Source organism: Triturus cristatus, chromosome 2_2 (genome assembly GCF_964204655.1).
Source record: "Triturus cristatus chromosome 2_2, aTriCri1.1, whole genome shotgun sequence".
NCBI lineage: Eukaryota > Metazoa > Chordata > Amphibia > Caudata > Salamandridae > Triturus > Triturus cristatus.
In genome coordinates this window covers 1,149,265,253-1,149,286,300 of record NC_140582.1, presented here as the reverse complement: position 1 = coordinate 1,149,286,300, position 21,048 = coordinate 1,149,265,253, and the positions used below count along the sequence as shown (strand labels likewise).

Sequence of the window (21,048 nt, the reverse complement as noted above, 5' to 3'; positions counted from 1 at the left end):
ACCCCTTAGGTGCCCTGAGCTGAGGTGAAACCCTTTCTACGGAATCCTCCATATTGGTTGGGAGAAGACTAGCCAATAAGGTTAGGGGTGTGCCCACTTCCCAAAGGGAGTGGACATACCAAGGGCGTAGTCACTCTAAGGGTGAGTAACCCATTGGCTACTGCATTGTAATTTGTGTAATGCCCCTGAATTGAGTATTTAGGGGGCATACCCGAGCCTTAATCCGCAGATTCACGATGACCTACGAAGCAAAGGATAAAGAAGAGATAACCCCTGCACAACATGGAACTCCAGGGACTGTCCTGGTCACAGCCCTTCCAGCTTGTCTGCGAATTCCGAACTTTGCAAACTCCCACAACTCGTCCTGCAGACCAGCGACCTCCAGAAACCAGGGAGGACTATCTGCCTTCCATAAAGATTCCTAATCTCCTGTGGACAGCAGACCTGTCAAGAAGAAGCCATCTTTAAAGACCGAGAGATCTGTCCTGAGGAACCGCGAAACCACCTACCCGACCCATCTCTGCACCAGATGCTCACGGCTCGAGTCTAAGTGGTCCATCAGGACTGCGAAGGTTCGCCAGCGCTTCTGAGCAAAAGTCCATTGTGGGTTGACCCTGCCGAACTCCAAGTTGCCACCTACAGCCTCTGCATGACTACCCCCAAAACTGAGGCATGCTCCAGTTAGCCTTTTCTCAAGCAAATGGACACCCCTAATCACCTGGGTCTTAGGGAGATCCACTGACGGTGTCCCGACGCTTCAGAACATCTCAACTCGCCCGTGCAACTGTAGGTTTTCTTTCCACGACCTTCTGGCCTGAGCTTGCAGCGTCTTTCCAAAACCAAGGTTTCTCTTTGGTTTGAATTGGGCACATGACACTGTGTTGGTACTCTGCACCCGGCAGCCCCTGTGCCGATGAGGCTGTAAGTTTGGTGCTGTCTTATGGCCCCCCCGTGCATACTTTAACCCTCAGAGACTGGGTTACCAAACTGTGTTACTTGCCTGTAAGCAGCATCTCTTGGATTACCCCGTCTCGATTGGAGAACATTGATGCCAGATTCTACATTTGAACCCTGCATCCAGCTGTCCCTGTGCTGCAGGAGGTACAGATTTGTTACTTACCTGAACCTTGCCTGGTGTTGATCCTAAAAACCAAGATTGTAAGTTATTTACTCAACTGCAATTTGCTAGATTGTTTCCTCCCGTAGGATAATATTGTTTTTCTGAATATTGCACTGTGTCCACTTTATATCCTGAAAAGAAATTCTATTGCAAAATGTATTTACATGCAACAAAGTATCTTTGGTTCTATAAAATATACTTAAAGTATTATTTTTACAAACAACTGGTCTTCGATTTAGTCATTGAGTGTATCATTTATTGCCTGTATGTGTACAACCCAAGGCTTAGCACTGCCCTCTGATAAGCCCAACTGCTTGCCCACACTACCACAAAAGAGCATCAGTATTATTTACTTTAGCCTCTGTAAAGCCTCTGAGGGTCCACTGGACTCTCTGCACACTATATGTCAATTTGGTATTGTATACTACAGAGCCAGCTTCCTACATGCGCCATTCCACTGTATGCCACTCCAATTTACTCTGCACCACTGCACTTTATGCCACGCTACTGTACACCACTGCACGCTGCACCACTCTGCTCTGAAACAATCAACTATGCCACTGCACTCTGTCACTCTGCATCAGGTCACTCTACTTCATGCAACTGTACTCTGCCACAGCACTGTAATCTGCACTGTTGCACTCTATGCCACTATTCTCTATACCACTGCACTCTGCAACACTTATCTGCAACACTGCACTTAACTCGGCACTACTGCATTCTATGCCAATGCACTCTGCACCACTCTGCCACTTAGCTCTGCATTAATGATCTCAACTCCACTCCGATACTCTACACCCCTCCACTCTATGTACCACTCTAATCTGCTCCACTGCATTCTACAACTCTGCATTGTATGCTGCTGAATTCTATGCTACTGCCCTCTACACTGCACTTTACACTATTGCCCTCTATACCACTGAACTGTATGCCTCTCTATTCTGCACTACTGCATTCTGTGCAAATGAATTCTTCTCACTCCACTCTATGCCACTGCACTCGGCAGCACTCCACTCTACCCCATTGCGCTCTATTGCCACTATTCGCTACACCACTGCACTCTATCCCACTCTACTGTACACCACTGCACTCTATCCCACTCTACTGTACACCACTGCCCTCTACTATGCAACACTCTGTCTACACTGCTGAATTCTATGCCACTGCACTCTACACCACTATTCTCTGCAACTCTCTATACCAGTTCTCTCTACGCCTCTCCACTCCAGTAAACGCCACTCCAAACTACTCTTCGCCATTCCACTCTCTGACCCTCCGCCACAATCTGCTACGCCGGTAACTTTTAGCCATATTGAACTGCAGCCACGCTGATGTACAACATGGCTAATAAGCATTGGCAAAGCCTCTTGCATAGGCGAGACATATTGGCTTTGCCAATGCAAGTTATTGGTGACCTGTATCCTTGCACTACTCACAAAAAATACAGAAAAAAAAGTAATTCACTGAATGGATTTAGCACACTATGACGAACTCAAAAGGAAAGCCATACGTTTTTTCCCGAGTGCTATTTCATTTTTAATTCCCAGTTATTGTTTTGTATACGTGCCAACAGACCCAACTGATATGTGTGATTCCCAATTTTTGAGGCAAAAACGTTTGTTTTTTTAGCAAGCTCCCGCTTAAAACAGCTTCTGTTTAAATAGAAGTTCATGGGAAAAAATACATTCCCCCAATTTTTTTTCAGTCAACCATCTTCCTGTTGTAAAACGTTGGCATGTAACGATAGTCGTATTAGTGATTACGCTTGCAAGATTCGATGAGCAGTAAGGCTTCACAAACTAATTCTGTAAGAAAATAACGGCGGGGCACCTGCTAAACTCCAGACTCCTGGGTACAATGCAAAGGGACCCTGACCTCGAGACTATGACGACGTGAAGGGCACCAATGGCCTTCAAGATGGGGCAGTCCTGGGGCTCCTTACTTCGCGCAAGTAGCTGCTCTAACGGTCTTCATGATGGGACTTTCCCGCCACGTGAGACTGCGCCGGCGCGATCCTGGACCATGACGATGCACGCGGCTGCCCTCCAGCCGGCACGCGCCTGGGCCCAGTGACGCACTTCACTAGCAAGCAGTTTCGCCTCAGCTAGCCTGGTCTGTCCACGACCCCTGCGCCCCCTGGATACCGCCTCACCCGTGGGATCGTGGGGATGGGTGGCACCGGTGCCCGCACCAACAGGCTCCTTGCGGCACTAGCACACGCCTCTCGGTCGGCCGCGGCCTTGCCCTCGACAAACCCGCGCCCGGGTACAAGCGCTGTGAGGAGAGCAGGTGAACCGTTGGTCAGACTTCCGTTTAAAGCTAGGAAACAGCACTCCAATGCTGAAACGAGCGGGGCAGCCCTCTCATTTGTCTGAAGCCAAGTCTCCAGCATGCTTATGTGTGACACTTTTCAATTTACTGTGTGCTTATTGCGTTTGCCTTTACTGTGTGCTTGTGTGTGGCATTTCAGGTCTTGTGTGACCCTTTGAGTGACCGACAATTTGAGCGTCATTTAAAAATGAGTATGCCCGTGCTGTCAGGTTAGATTCATAACTTAACCTCGTTAGAGAATGGTAATAGCTTTTTGAGGGTAAGCTGCGCTTGCTAGGGGATTAAAGGGTACATTTGAACAAGACATGATTATAGAGAGGTGGTTCAAAAGCGTCGGGTTTAGATAGCAGAGGACAGAGGCAATACCATGGCCAGACCAGCCAGCCACCTCAGTGTCACAAAGTGTAAGCATACTTTTAAATGGGGATACCCAAAGTAGAGATTCTAAGTGTATGGGGCAATCTAAGTAAATGAGCTGAGAGGAATTATTTTATGCCTCTGAATCTATAATGTGGAACATGTTCTCTTGGACTGAAACACCTGCTGCCTTTGGAAGAGTCATCTCAGCACTATGTGCTCTTGTAACACTTTAGGTCAAACATAGCGATATGTTTAAAACAAACGGAACATATGTGCTGGTAGACTTCTTGTTAGGGTCTAGCATTTATTTTAAACACTGAACTTGCTGCTTAACATACATGCATTAGTCACGTGATCTGTCAACCTGCCAGCAAAGAGCGCACACAGTTACCGCAGCTCCATGAGCCAATACCGCAGCCTGCAAAGGGAAAATACAAGAACAAAGATGGCTTTACAAATACTTTTCTGTAAGAGGCGTTTTTTAAATATACCCTGCAGTGTCTGAGTGTTATTCAGAATGATGTATGTTGGTGTGTTGGGATTACTGGTTTGGGACATCTCTTTTGTAGTCCCTGAAAGATGTTAATGTCGAACTATACTGAGACATTAATCTCGAACTAGAAGTGTTAATGAGACATGGCTGTAGGCCCCTGCATATAGCTAAAATTGTCAGAATGCAACGGCCTGTAGATAAATCAAGAATCCAGAAGCAGGCTGCCACTATCGGATACCAATCTTGAGTCGGCCACAGACTCCTTGAACTTGGAGTAGGCAGTAACAACTCCTTGAAATTGGAGGAGGCAGTAACAACTCTTCCGATTGATGGCCGTCGGGCACATCAGTGTCCTGGCAGTCACCCAGACGTGCATGTTCTCTCATTAAGCCTGAGCAGACCAAGGAGGCCTCAACATCAAAATGGTGTTGATCATAGGCACAAATAAGAGGTCACATTTCACATGCTGTGAATCTCGTAAATTTAGAGGTATAGCTCAAGGAGCACAGAATGCAGGATTGTATAGTGTCAATGTAGTATTGCTAGGGCAATGACTGAAATGTTAGTTTAACGCCTCATACGTGACACTTGGCAGAGCTTGGGGCATAAGATCTATCTTGTGTACAGTTGCTGAAATGTAAATTGCTTATTTCAATTACCAGATTTAACAATTTCAGTCTAAAACAGATATTTCCGTTTCACACCGATAGTGACAAAGCTGTGCCCTCCTCCTGCCATGAACTCGCAGAATGTTAGTTTTCTTGCGCCGATCACAGTTTCGCAGAATTTTCATTTTCTCAGATTGCTAGCATTGAAAAGAATATAAAAACCCAAGCAGGCCTTATTTGAGTAATTGAAGCAGGGTATAATTAAAAAAAATCAGTAATCAAAATGTGCAGGGAAGGTATCTATAATCAGGGCTTTAAGTGGGATGAAAAAACTGGGGGGGGGGGTCTCAGACGTAAGCTAAAAATGTGTTAAGCACGCACAACTTTTATTTTGCGGTTTCTGTCATTGCATCCAGATATGATACAAGTAACATCATACCTACAACAAGTCAGGACTATTGGCTTGGTCAATGGTTGTTATTTGCATAAAATGAATAAGCAGCAACTATGGTTTGTATATAATATTAAAGCTTCCACTTAAAGCCCTGGTGACACCACGACAATGTTGCTGCTCCTGAGTTTCAAAAAGAGAAGGGAAATTCAGAGAGAAAATGACTCTTTAAAGGATCTCCCTTCCCCTACAATGCTCACCTAGCATGACATCATGCCATAACTTCTCCACTAGAGAGAAGTGAGCACGCGCACATCGATGTACCTGCAGTCCGGAAATAAACGGACTGCCTGTTCCGGGGTACAAAACCGAGCCCGATAGAGACCCTTTTCGAGCCCCCCTTTAAAAAACTGCCAGTGCTCAGCACCGGTGAGACCCGGTCCACTTAAAGCCCTGTCTATAATGATGGTTTAGAAGGTCAACGAGAAAAACAACTTTGGAGTCCAAAGTGAGAAGATTGAATCATTTCAAGAAAGCGGAGCCACTGACTTCAGAGAACCAATATCCAAACCTATAGCATACCCGTGAACAACTGATTACACAACAATATTAAACAGTCAGTTTCTTAGTGAAAGTATTTGGCAACCGTCCCAAAAAAAACTATTGTGTAACAAATCTTTTGAATTTTTCATGTTTTCGATAGAAAAGGGTTTAGGATTTCCAGAAAGGGTAGGGCTTGCCTTCCAATAATTTTCTTCCAATCCATTTAAAGCTCACTTAGCCAGTAGTAATAATTTGATGAATATACATTTTAAATAAAAATTAAGAGCGTGGTAGAATTGTATAGCCAATGCAGAAGGTTTTAAGTGACTAACCCCAGGTAAAAGTCTGAGATTTACTTGAAAATGATGATTTTAAAGCAGTGGGTCCCAAACACGGACACCAACCATTTTACAGAAAGCTTGTTGCACAGAGGACATTTGATGAAAGGGGCTGAACAAATTAAGCGTTTTGAGCTAGTGACACTGGTAAAAAGCTGTTGCAGCAACCCAGTTTCACATCTGTATGCTACAGATTGGATCCTTGATGTGTGACAATTGTTTGAAGCTTAACTAATCAAAAACGGGAATCCTACTCTTTGTTAATAATCCATCTTTCTGATCCACTCAGTAGTGGCCATCTGGACTTGGACCTCTCCTAATACCCAGTGTCAAAGCAAAAAATCTTGGTATAATATTTGACCCAAGTGGGAAATGTATAGATTGCAAATCGGTAGTAAGCTGTGGTTAGACTGTGTAGTTGTCCAAAACATCATTGGACGCCCATTGTTTGTTGTACTATTTGAGCACTTAAGTTCTAAGCGTAATGTGTGCAATAATTTTGAAAGTACAGCTAGAAAGCAGAATCAGCTTGAAAAGAGTCTAGCACAGGAGTTTTATAAATCAGTCATACCTACTTTGAACACTTTCCACAATGCCTGATAGTTGTGCTTTACTCCCAAAATGCTTATTTTCATACAATTTGATTTCAATGTATATTGTATCTCCTATCAAGTATAGCTAATTTCATCCAGCATGGCATAGTCCCGGATTTTACTTTTCTTTTTGCTTAACAAGTATTCATGTTGAGAGTAAATAAAATGCGGGTCTACTATGGTCAATGTGTGTACAATACATTTTATTTCATGTTTTTTTTTTTTTTTAAACAAGCTTTGAATTTTTGTTGTACATGTATGTACAAATATGCAGTACGATAATTGACCTAAATATTATCACGAATAATCCCTGTGTGCAGTAATTGGCAAAGTTATGAAACTACGTGGTGGATACTGTATAACAGTAATAGGATGATGCATGTTAGTATGTAGTAATGCGTTGAGTCTACAAGATGTAGAGTAGTAGAAATAGTGAGGGAAAGAAATATAGAAAGAAGAACATATATAGAAAAAAAAAAGTGTCAGACCTGTTCCTGTTGGATAAAAAGTTTAAGTTGGGCTCAAGCCATGGGACGCTTTTCTTGTTTTGCATGATTTGAAAATCATACACCTATGGCTGTGCCATCAAGTGATCAGGTGATTTTAGAGGGGTGGTGGTTGAGGCTTCCATAGGACGAACTGAACCTAGTGCACTAAGATTTGTGGTTTTAGAACCACGTGGCAAAGCACCTGTACAAGTATAAGACGTGCTCTGCACATATGTCAGATTACTGCCAGCTGCACTTTGGCGATATTGCTGGAGTGATAATTTGCCAACAGTCACAACTTTTCCGTTAATTTATCATTCCTTTATTTATTTAGATTTATTAAATTTGCTCTCCGTAGCTGATGGGTTTTGGACCTGGAGGGACCATTTAAGAAATCAATGGGACTAGCACTGACATTGTCTAGTTAAATAATTTTAATTTTGCATGCAAATATGTTTTTACATTTTGTGATTTTGAATTTAAAGCTCAACTTTTTCTTTTTCAGATAGCCCTCCTGCAGCAATGTCCAGAAATGGATATTTTTTTGAGGAGACAGGCAAGTTTTGATTTATTGCTATATCAAATTATTTGCCTAGTTATATAGAACATTTATGTAATGTACTAAAGATTCTCTTTTTTCTATTAGTAACACCTACTAAAAGTGCTAATAAATGTAGACCTGCGGGAATATTTTATTTGGAAGGGCTGTTTACATATGTAAGGTGAGGTTTGTTAGCTGTTAGAATAGTCCCTTTTAATTGTAGTTAAGTGAAATATTATTGTAACATAATTAGTAGTTTTATTCATATTGCAACGTATTACAAGGAAAACATCCCTCTCTAATTTGCGACCGGTGAAATCTATTGTACTATATTGAATACTCATAAAAATAATAGTAGCAATATCTCGTTATAGCTGTAAGATTAAATGTACCCCTCACCTAATTCTTGTTGAGAGTTTAAGCACATCACTTGCAAAAGAAACAATTATCACTTTAGAAGTACTGGATTGGAGAACCCCTATACAAAGCGCAACAGCCCAGCAATAAAAATATAGAGTTATCACTTACCGACTCTGCAAGAAGTACATATTTTAATAAAATAATACCCAGTTCAGGGCAAAATCAATTGGTTTATTTGTTCGCTTTTCTCTTTTAATAATAGACCCACCATTGTTTCTTTAGTTTTTGGACAGTGTGTGTAATGAACTATGGTTTAAATTGACACATACCAGTAAAGTAAACGAGATTTTAACAAAAGCACAGTTAGTCTTCTTTCTTTGATTGTTAGTTGTTATGCAGTCCCTATTTGCAGCCTGGTATACAAACTTTAAATACTGAAACACGATTTATTTTTGCTGTAAATGGTTTCAATTTTGTAGGACCACTTTCATAGCCTATTTTTTTCTGGCTCCTAAAAGCAGGCAGCAAACACTCAGCTCTCCTTTTTTCAGTTTAAATTAGTGTGGTTATATTGGAGGGTTATGTGAACCTTAGCCATCTTTGTAAAATTGAATACAAGTTGTTTTAAAATGCCACATACTCGACCACATGCGGTGGTCTTGGAAAATCAAGAAGAATGTATTTGCTACATTATCTTTACATAATGTTGCGACTGCAGCTGCTTAAAAAATCTAAATGAAGTTTAAAAAGAAATTAAAATGTGTATATTAGGACACAGCAATAATCATTCAAATTATATAAACAAATGTAAAGTTATTTTTGCATATCCGGAAAAAATGCTGTACTGAGCTACATAAAGACTTTCTGTATTGACGCACATTTCTGGCCAGCATAACAATCAAGTTGAACAATGTAAAGTACACATTAGCTTGCATACTCCCTGTTGATTATACATCCTCCAACTCCATAAGATAAAATATTAAGTAAATCTGATCATGTTTGTGTGGTCTTTGCACAGGTTTTCAGTGAATAGATGCTTTTATACGTATATTGGACAGGACTGACCAAGGGTGGTTGTTTGTTGGATAGCTTGATATTGTTTCCGTTATCCAGGATATTAAGTGTTCAACATAAAAAAGGATCCTCCTTGTTCGGCTAAACTTTGTACACTTGGGGCACCTACATTAGGTGTCAAGGACCCAAATTGACATAGGTTTTTCCAGAGGTAGCTGGAAATTACTTGTGTGAAAATTCCATCATGAATCTAAGTTCATCATCCTGATTGACAGTGGAGTTTTTGAAGTGCAAATTCCTCTCTTGGCAGTGAAACGTCAGTATGGTATATTATTTGCCATCGTAATATTAGGGCTGCGTTGAAATGGGGCATTATCAAGGGAACATCTTGTATATGGTCTCCTACTCAGGCCTATATTTGTATAGTGCAGCCCTAGCCAAAAGATAGTTGCGCAAGGCACAGATCAAAGACCAATATATAGTTCTTCAGCAAGAGTTGGAGAGGTAGCAGAAGTAGACTGTTACTGCTTTGAAAAAGATGTCTTCGACTCTTGCCTAATTTGGAACAGAGTTTCAGCCGTCCTGATGATTGCAGGGGTGTTCCAGATAGATGTCAAAGGTCTGCACCTTATTATTATTTTTTTAAATTATGTGGGCCTTCACAAACTTTGGCTTATTTGGCCATTATTTCACTGTACGATATCGGAGATTCTGGAAAGAATGTAAGCATTCAATAGGAAGTTGATACAGTATCTCATTGCAGTACATTTTGCTAAAGACCGTATCCAGCACTTTATGGGGTATGGGAGAGTATCGGTTGTTTGAGATATTCTTAAGAATGCTGGTTCCGTTGACGTTTTTAGATTCACCTTTAATATACTATGGATTTAATTTATTACCTGATGTCAGAAGTTGGTCATATGTGTGGTTGGTCATATTTTAGTGTCTACGTAAGAGCCCTAATGCTATGGATTTTACTGTAAGCAGCATGTCCTGTCTGAGATTAAAAGCTGGTTGATTAGCATTACCATCTCTGGGTTTCTTATTGAAGAAAGTCAGTCAGTCTTTAGAGAACAGGTTCCATATATTTCCCTAGGTCCTTTTAATCCTATTATGCAATCGTCATATATATATTAAGTATGTCTGTCATGTTACTTCTGCTTGCTTAAGTTTGGGAGTTTACAGTCAACCTGAAAGTCCACATCTTCTTTGAGTTGCTTGGCTGCTTATCTGCTAGAGTTGTCACTTTCTCTGCAACTGACATAAAAAATGTTGTTACTTCCTTTACTTTTAAAACATGTTTTTCTTTATTTCCTAATTTACACATAGCAATGAAGCAATTTGTTGTGGTGCCACTGAGGATGACAAATGCACCTTACTACCTTAGGTGCACAAACACATAGATCCTGTAAACAGTCACTATGTGAAACAATAGGATATACAAGTATCCCGGCACTCCAAAGTAAAGTCCTCTTCTAACCTGTATACGGCCATTATGGACAAACTATGTTTCATTATATCAATACATCACTGGCAATAAACCCAGATGGGCTTATAAAAAAATACTCTTTTTAATGTAAACAAGACATTGTACAAAACATCAGAACTTTTCAAATCCGACCATAAAATCGTATTGTCCCTAGACCAGCATAACATTTAGGAGACTATTCATAGAGGGTATTTTGTAGGTTTACAGTCTTGATCCGAATATGCAACAGCCGACATGTGTTTCGTCACACCAAGTGACTTTCTCAAGGCTGTGAAAAACAATAACATATCATATATACTGTTCATATTAATATGTAACAGCCCCTTTTCTAGCGGATCACTTACACCATGGGGCTTACTGAAAATCTTTAAGAAAAAAAAAAACAGTGCGAGTCAAGAACAAAATAGGAGGTGCCCAAAAATCAAAGAAAAGGATTTGTTTTCCCAGAAACACCAAAATGTACTGGCCAAAATAAAAATAGAGCGAAGATTGCAGAGAAGAAACAAAGACCCACTATCTCACCGTGCACCAAGTTCGAAGTGACCATACAAGATCACCAATCCCTAGTGCGTGAATCTTCTAGTCACTAACCTCATCGAAAGTATTCTTTTCTGTGACTAAGACGTTCTTATTACTCCAAAATGATTTGCCATTCACAGTCCAGATTTGACCAATATTCTGTGAAGAAAATGTCATAGCACCCAAAGGTTAACTTTAGGACTCGTGTATATCCATATTTTTAGTGTCAAATGTTTGACATCGGGGTGCTAGTATATACTCACTTCCTAGTTTGCTAGCGATGTCCGCATATCCCAAAAGTTAGGACACCAGAAATTCACCCAAACCAGTGGTTCCAGAAGTATGTAACATAAATCTCTATTAGGCAAAAGAGAGGGAGAGTGCAATTTAAATCACCCATCCCCAAAAAAATATGCATGTCATGACAATTCTTAGACACAAACTTATCATACCGGTTTATTTCTGTTTTTTTCTATTTTTGGCGTGCGTTTGTAACGCCCAAAAGGACAGAGTCAGAGTTGTATTTGCCCCTACATCGAACATGTGGTGAGTTGCCTAAACTTTTTAGCGGCGTATCCTCTTTAAACACAACGCGGATATGACCATTGCGCTTTGGATCGGGTAAATGCCTTAATGTTTATACATTGCTTAGGAGTTGGACCTACAGACTATAGCAACGTGCGTTTCCTCATATTGTCGGTTACCCATTGGGGGCTTTGGTGAATAAGTGGCATTTTCACTAATTTTATATAAATGGAGAAACGGGCATGACTCGACACAGGTATACAAAAAGTGACCTGTTGTCAGCAGCCTTTACGTATTTCTGATAACTGTATTACCCGCAATGCTCGTTAAATAACGGGAGGTACTTTTTATTGTTTGCTGGCAGACATTGGCCTTTGATACAAAGCGATTTCTCTGAATTTTTAAAAAAAGGGGAGAAACGGTACGATTCAACACTGGTACACATAAGGTGACCAGTTGTCAGTTACTTACACGTTATTTTTACCTGTCTTCTTGCAATATTTAGGAAGATAGCCGCTTACTACAATTCGTAATATATCTTGTGCCTTACCATTTTTTCTACAGGGGCCTATTATAGCCTATTAGGAATTCAAAAATGGCTGCTGTCTATAAGACATTTTAAAGTAAGTAAGAATTTCAAATGGGGAGGATGATAGATAATGCAACATCGGATATGCTCTTTTTTCAAATTGCCTGAACAATATATATTCTTTCTAAATGTTACAGGGCTACATATACCTTTGACAATTGAACCACAAAAAGAGGAGATCTTAAAAGGGGCAAATACAACTCTGACTCTGTTCTTTTAGGCGTTACAAACGCACGCCAAACTTAGAAAAAAACAGACATAAACAGGTATGATAAGTCTAAGAATTGTCATGACATGCATATTTTTTTGGGATGGGTGATTTAAATTGCACTCTACCTCTTTTACCTAATAGAAATTTATGTTACATACTTTTGGAACCACTGGTTTGGGTGAATTTCTGATGTCCTAACTTTTGGGATATGCGGACATCGCTAGCAAACTAGGAAGTGAGTATATACTAGCACCCTGATGTCAAACATTTGACACTAAAAATATGGATATACACGAGTCCTAAAGTTAACCTTTGGGTGCTATGACATTTTCTTCACAGAATATTGGTCAAATCTGGACTATGAATGGCAAATCATTTTGCAGTAATAAGAACGTCTTAGTCACAGAAAAGAATACTTTCGATGAGGTTAGTGACTAGAAGTTTCACGCACTAGGGATTGGTGATCATGTATGGTCATTTAGAACTTGGTGCACGGTGAGATAGTGGGTCTTTGTTTCTTTTCTGCAATCTTCTCTCTATTTTTATTTTGGCCAGTACATTTTGGTGTTTCTGGGAAAACAAATCCTTTTCTTTTATTTTTGGGCACCTCCTACTTTGTTCTTGACTCAAACACTGTTTTTTATTCTTAAAGATTTTCAGTAAGCCCCATGGTGGAAGTGATCCCCTAGAAATGGGGCTATCTGTTACCTATTAACCCCTTGCGTGCGCACGACGTCTCCCGGCCGTCGTGCATTACGGTGGGCGTGTGCGCACGACGGCCGGGTGACGTCGTGTACCCGAACGCTGTTTATTTCTCCCGCACAGCGGGAGAAATAAACCCGCACGCAAGGGGTTAATATGAACAGTATATATGATATTATGTTCTTGTTTTTCACAGGCTTGAGAAAGTCACTTGGTGTGACGAAACATGTGTCGGCTGTTGCGTATTCGGATCAAGACTGTAAACCTACAAAATACCCTCTATGAATAGTCTCCTAAATGTTATGCTGGTCTAGGGACAATAGGTTGTTATGGTCGTATTTGAAAAATTGTGTTTTGTACAATGTCTTGTTTACATTAACCCCTTCGCTGCGGCGCGAATTCCGACGCAGCACTGGGGGCGTGAGGGGTGAGCGCGGCGCCGCCATGCTCATGACGGAACCACGCCGTCATGAGTCATGGGCGAGCTGTGCTCATGACAGCGTGGTTCCGTCACGACTCCGCCCACTCTCTAATTCGCCCGCACAGGCGGGGAATTAGAGCCGCGTGGGAGGAGCGGCCGCCAACGGCCGCAGCATGACGGAACCATGCCGTCATGAGCACATGCCGCCCATGGCTCATGATGGCGTGGTTCCGTCATGAGCGCACAAGGGGTAAAGAGTATTTTTTGTATAAACCATCTGTGTTTATTGCCAGTGATGTATTGATATAATGAAACGTAGTTTATCCAGGTTAGAATAGGACTTTACTTTGGAGTGCCGGGATACTTGTATATCCTATTGTTTCACATAGTGACTGTTTACAGGATCTATGTATTTGTGCACCTAAGGTAGTAAGGTGCATTTGTCATCCTCAGTGGCACCACAACAAATTGCTTCATTGCTACGTGTAAATTAGGAAATTAAGAAAAACATTTGAACTGCTCAACCTAATTATATACTGTTTTCTGAGTTGCGATCTGTCATACATTTCTACCACCCTTGTGTTTCTTATGAGCATGAAAGCGTTGGGCTCCAAGAACTGGTGTTGAAATGCTTTTACCTTTTGAAGCTGTATCTGCCACCGATTAAACACAGAAAACTTATCTTCCTATGCGAGGCTTCTGTCAAGAGGGAAACTTGTTTGTTGGATCTATCTATCTATCTATCTATCTATCTATCTATCTCTATCTATCTATGCTCAGATGTCTCTTTGCACTGTCGAAGGCTTGAAATGAAAATAAAAAGGACCTACTTTAAACCTGCAGTGACCTGGCTGTGCTCTTTTCTTCCATGCCCTTGCATTGGGGGGCTGTAATTAATGAAGAACCCTTGGAATGTGTGTGTGTGTATACATAAAATATAAATTCCCGCCACTGCCTTACAGCTTCATGGGCGGGTGCATCCTTCATGACTGTGACCGTCACGTATATATTTTAACCACAAAACCCCCACCAGGGAGATAATGGAGCACTCGAGGTTCATGTACTGCAATTAATTTTAATAGCAAACGCATTAAGTCGAATCCGCCTTTTTCTGTACCGTCATAGTTAATGTACTATATGCTTCACATTTAAAAACATTCCTGTCCTTTTCCCACTGGACAGTCAACATACAACGGAGAGCGGACTACGAGCTGATTACTCCACTATTCGTTTCCGTGTCCGCCATCATGACCTGTTAAGTAATGATTGTCTTTTTGTAGAAACCTTTCATGCAGGCAAAAGAAACTTGTCATGAAGTAACAACCTCCTCTTTGTGGGCATCCTGGAGGGTACGGAACCTACCCAGGCCGCTCTTTTATGGAGAACTGGATCAAGACATGGATGCCCCCCGGACAGCCTCTTGCCATGGTTCGTGGTGGATCGGGCGCACCGAGCCCTGGCGCCCAGGTCGCCGCCTTGGGTCCCACACCGACCAATTATAGCATGCGTCCTCAATTTTCAGGACAGAGATGACCTGTTACAAGAGGCATGCTCTCGTCCCCAGCTCTCCTGCCAAATGATCAAAGTGATGGTATTCCCAGACTATACCAAAGAAGTGCAAACGCAGAGGTGACCCTATACTGCGGTCGAGCAGAAATTATGGGCCCTCAACTTATTCTACCGGCTCCTGTACCCTGCCTGTCTCAGGGTATCCTCAACAACAAAAGCCACTTCTGCGACACCCTGGAGGTGGCATGGACGTAGGCCACAGAAAAACTGGCCCTCGCCCTGCAGTGTGCAACTTCTGTGTCCCCAACGCAAGACATTACTGGCAGCTTATGGAACAAGGCACCAAAACCAGAGCGGTGGCGCACCTGCTCTTGAAGGGGGCGCAACACCGGACAAAAACCATCCGGATCACCGGGAGTGAAGCCAAGGAGCATGTCGGTATCCCCTGCGGACAGTAGTCACAGGAGACTGAACCGGTCAGGGAAACATTCCAGAGGGGTTACCCAACTCCACACTTTAACGAATCTGGAGATACAGATCTCTCCTGCAGTCCAGCGATATAAAACGAGGCTCTAAGATACATGACCAAGTCTCTATGACAGCCTCAGAGAACATTGCTATCCTAGACTCCCGAGACTTCTTAAATCCTGCAACTTGGAGGGGTCCACCACTCTGTCCTCATAATGGTTACACCTGTTCGAATTGTTATTATTAGGGCAACAGATGCTTCAGGGAAAGAAGTATGGGGGGTTTTGAGGGATTGTTAGGTGAACTGTCTTAATGTTGGTTTATTGTCGAGTTCTTTACTACACCAGACATGACATGCTCATGTTACTCATTCATTGGCAGTAGGGAGGAGTCGCTACTCTCCACCCACAGTCCTAGTGCACACAGACCCCCGGGCACCCAGAGCAAGCAGTCACTGCACTTCCAATAATACCGCTGATGGCATCATCTTGCACTAACTTAAAGTCCTTGTGCGTCCTCTCCTTAGTGGGGTCTTGGACAGGGTGAAGCGTGCAGCGGTCCTGAAGTTTGCGCAACGCTCCACCACCGGTGTTCTCATGCTGCGGGAAACCCACCTACTAGGCTCGTTCCTAGAACGGAAGGGATACGACAGGGTCTACCATGAGGGATTCACCCAGTATTCCAGGGGGATTCTCCACTGTTCCCTTCCATTCTGGGTCACCTGAGATATCCTAGACCCCCAGGGACGCTTCCTAGCTGTCACAGGAAATATGGGGCGAACACACTCTAGTTCTACTTACTGTGTATATGCCTCCAACACTCCTTGAGACATCCCTCTGGGACCTTACAGTCCTGTTGTCTTTCCCCGAGGGGCAGAAGTTATCTGTGGGGACTTCAATGCAGTCATGGACCTGATTAGCGACGCTTCTGGCGTCCCCTCCCATCGTTGGCGCTCAGGTGCCAAGCGGCTCTCAGATTGGGCCTCCCAGATTGGGCTATGTGATGTCTTGAGAATATGAAATCCCTGGCTCTGCCAATACACTCGTACATCCACAGCCCACTACACCACGTATTGACCTAGTGTTTATGCCCACCCTTGACTGTCCCCTGGAAGCAAGCATGGTCCAGGAGATTTCCAACCATTTGCCCCTACGCCTTTGCCTGGGGAGTACCAGCGGCGCTCTCCACGCAATCTGGCAGCTTAACGCCTCGTTCCTCCCACAAAAAGATTGCAAAACGACCCTGAGAGGAAATTAGACAATATTTTTAACGTAATCGAAAGTACAGTTGGGTCACCTAGTATGCTCTGGGAGGCTGGTATGGCCACCATCAGCAGCTTTGCCAAGGGATGCATCATAGCGATGTACCGAACCCGGAAGGAAAACCTCTCACCTGGAACCCCACGTGCTCCGGCAGGAGCGCACCGTGGGCGATTCATAGGGAGACACGGAGTCCTGCCAACTCAATCTCATGCGTGAAGAAATTTGCCATGTCTCCCTAGAGTCGGGCAAGTACTTGTGGACATCTTCCAAGGCCTGTGTCTGCGGATGGGGAGATAAAAATGGTAAGCTCTTATACTGGCTAGCATCCCGTCCCTTAGCTAATTAGATAATTCCTAAAGAAGTAGCCACAGAAGGATGCGTTCGGAGGAAGCCAAAAGCAAAAGCCCAGATATTTGTGGCGTATTACAAATGCCTCTATTCAACAGCCGTGGCCCCAGAAGCGGGGGATGATTCTGACTTCTTGCGAGATACCGCTCCCGCGGTTGTCAGAGACTGACGTCCAGATGCTGGATCAGCCCATCTCACGGGAAGAAATAGACCAGGCAATATTGTCTATAGCAGCTGGCAAAACCCCGGGCCCATTATGGCTATCTGGCAGAGGAGTATTCGGCATTTAGGGAGATCCTGGTGCCACTGTTGCAGGCCCTCTTGTCGTGTAGTTCCTACCGTACCCATGCAGGACCTGCATGTTTGGATAACAAACTGTGGGATTGGTGGCAGACGAACTCTGAGCACCCCCACCGCGTATGTTAGCCGGTTTTTGTATTAGCTAGCTCACAGTGCCACTAGTGTCTCCTCTTATGGGGGAGAGATTAGTTTCTAGCAACCTTAGAACATGACAACCCTGATCCCTCAAGATCGTGGAAACAATGTACTACTTTTCACTCAGTCACTCGTTTTCAGAATAAACAGTCTGGGCGTTTCAATAAGGATTTATTGAACAGTTGTTCTCGTGTAAAATTTGTGAGCTGCAACAACCATTAGACAGTAGCAGAGATATATGATTAGCAGTACTATGAATATAAAAGGATAGTACAGTTCTACCATTTTGCAATAAGCATGAATAAATACATGAATATAAAATGCATGATAAAAGTGCGCATACTCCTACGATGCCTATCTAGATGTACCCAAGTGTACCTAGCATGTGGGTAGGTGTAAAGCCAAGAATACCTCCAGGGTTTAGTCTAACCCCATTACCTGAAGTGTGAGTATGTCGGAGCTCTTTTTGGTCTCGAGTTGGATACCCCGCAAGGGATGTTCAGACCACGGTCAGCTGGAGCGTCTGCATGCAGGAACCTTCGTGTCTCTGGTCAGTGTCGGCCTGGAGGTCTCGGTTCCCTCTAACAACTGATAACATGAGGTGCTGTATTTATACAGCAAAGTATATAGTCCCTTTGTCCCTTGTTCTTGTGTTAGCCATTGTTGGGTATGAGGATGACGCATGTGATGAACCTTGTGCGTAGATATTCGGAAGATGGTGTATAGCCCATGCCCGGTTTCCAAGTAGCCTTATGAATATTCATTCCTGCGGAGTCAGTCTAAAGATGAAGTCATAGAACACTATTCAGGGAAAACCCTCCTTCTGCACCCAGGCCTAGAACTAGGTAAAAGGTTCAGGCCATAAAAGGCGTTCAATCCTTAAAAGGCTCATTACTGTGTAATGTAGGGGAGGTGATGTAGGTGAAATGGTATGATGTTCCCTGGGCCTATATTAGGGTACCTATATGAAACCTAACACCTACTCCTCTTCCGAATTGTCAACAATAATAATATGCAAGGGAAACACTCATTTTACTAGGTGTCAGCGCATAAAATTATCAATGAGCCATTTAAAATATATTTTTTTTAAAGTTGAAATCGTTTAAAAAACTGTTAAAAAAGGTAAAAAAATTATCTGAAAAATTACTTTTTAAAATTGTTCTGTAAGTCGCAGTCCTAAATGAGTTTGTTTATACAGATCGAACCCCTACAAGCTTTTAGAAGGCCAGGCTTTTTTCTAGCGCAAATTTAAATTTTAGGAAGTGTTTCAAATTTAGTCGATTTTGAAATGAAAAGGAAAATCCAAATACTTTCCCAGTACATGATGAGCCAATTATAGATTAAATGTCCTGGCTGGGAGACGCAACATAATCGCTGCTTGCTGCTGCAGGGGACGTTGCATGTAACACCTTGCGGAGTTCGTCAATGGAGTACAGATGATATTCATTACTGCCAACTATTGGTGTAGAGGCAGCCGGTACTGTTAATGATATCTGGGCGCTAGTGACAGAGCTAAAGCTCACTCCAGTTGTGAAAGGCACATGTGGATTCTCAAGGAATGGAATACGCTGGGGACATTGCCGAGCAGAAGACCTCAAGGGTTCCAGCCTGGTATTCAAGTCCGCAGGCGTGTCCCTCGCAAGTGTCAGACAGAGGTCCAACACCCATTCTTTACCGCAAAACAGGCATCGAAGAACAGGTAAGATGCAGTCCATCCAGACTGGTCTAAATGATAGGAACCAAGAGGCGCTTTGTTCCCTTAGGCGAGGCCAAGATGCCTTAACCATACGTTCATGGTAATTCCGCTTCAGGAGTGCTTTTGCCATCTTGTTGGTGATTGGGCCGTCCATTGCGTAGCAGATAGATGACAATCAGGATTCCAGCTATTGAGAGCAGGATCCGAGGCAGACCTCCAAAAATGCTTCCAAATACGGATTGTGTAAAGTTTGGAATAACTCCGAGGATTGTCTGAAAGGTGCTAAGAAATCATGAACCTATGGTCCTAAATAGGTGTACAATACCATTCGTATCACACATTAAAGATACGGCCCACCATTTCTGCGAAATGAATGGGGCAGTTTGTCTGTATCTCAGTCGAGATTCTTGCTATTTGAAGATTTAAGGTCTCTCGAGCTGAGGTTAAGGGTACAGTTTGCTGTAAAAGCATGGCTGTCAGTCTGCTTAAAGTATCAAATTGTATAAAAGAAGCATTCAGCGAAGGCCAAAGCGGCGCCTCTCTGACTGTATTTGTCAGTGGAAACAATACTTGCATATAGCAAGTAACCCTGGAGTTCACAGTGATCAGATAGGCAATGCCCGGAAGCATACCACAGCAACCTTGATCGTTCAGCATCAAATAACTCACATTCGAGAGCAGCTCGAACTCCGGTTTAATTACGGCAGCTGGAGCCCCTTTCATGTGCCAGGACAAGTTTGCTATTGACCCATTACAAGACCCGTGCAACGAAATGTCCTGGCATATGAGAGAACCGCTCAAAGTTTTCTTGCCATTTGTACCACTTAGAAACACTTCTCGATCCCCACTCCGGCATCAATCTATATTGTAAATCCCAGGATTCCTTAATGTAATCTTTACCCAATTTTTCATATTTGCTTTCCTGCTTTTGCTAAAGACAATATTGAAACTGAAAAGTAGTGACCGTGGATAAGCCATTTAGTAGACAGAGCTTCCGCTACTGTAAATGGAAGTCGGTCCAGTTTTTCAATACGCAGCATTGTATAATTTTCTCCCTTTTGTGCCATTTCAACCTGTTTATCTGTTGTATTCTATTCAGAAAAGAGAGACGTACTGTTTATCAAACGCCAAGGCACAAAGCCTGCACACAGAGATGGCAGCGTCCAGCTCAATAACATGATAGAACGTAATTGAGATTGCCCGTGTTGTAATATGGCCAATCTATCGCAGAAGACCCGATGTTGCCTAAAGAATATATCTTGGAGGACAAAGTTGTTAACCCTTGTCTACCACAGCTAACGATTTTTCTAAGTTAATACGGTCTATTTCCCGTTTTCTTTCTGCAGCCTCTTGTTGGGATATTTTTCAGATTTCATTCTAGGCAGCGTAAATGGCAGCATATATGAAACGTTTCTGACTTTTCTTTCTGGGACCTTGTAAAAAAATCCCTAAGATCCATGTCCTGTGAGAGTAAAGATACGTGGTGTTTCACTTCTGTGAGTGTTGAGGTTTTAGCCAATCAAGGCACAACTTCCCAACACTGTAGGATTTCACTACCCCCGGGTGATCTATTGTACATAACGTGGGTCTGGCCTGTGGATACTTAACCCTTCGGTGATACCCAAGAATCTCTCATGACATATGTTCGTGTCTAAAGGCCAAACCACCCATTCCCTCCAATTGGGGTTTGTTCC

The 21,048-nt window shown here is 42.8% G+C and overlaps 1 protein-coding gene across 1 annotated transcript in view; it reads left to right on the top strand.

Moving 5' to 3' along the window:
* The window catches only part of SLC4A11 (solute carrier family 4 member 11), a 1,034,103-nt gene that overhangs the window by 97,650 nt on the left and 915,405 nt on the right, over positions 1-21,048 (top strand). Inside the window, exon 2 of the mRNA XM_085642688.1 lies at positions 7,771-7,821. Within this exon, the coding sequence (XP_085498814.1) occupies positions 7,771-7,821 (51 nt within the window). The remainder of the gene's footprint in view (positions 1-7,770; positions 7,822-21,048) is intronic.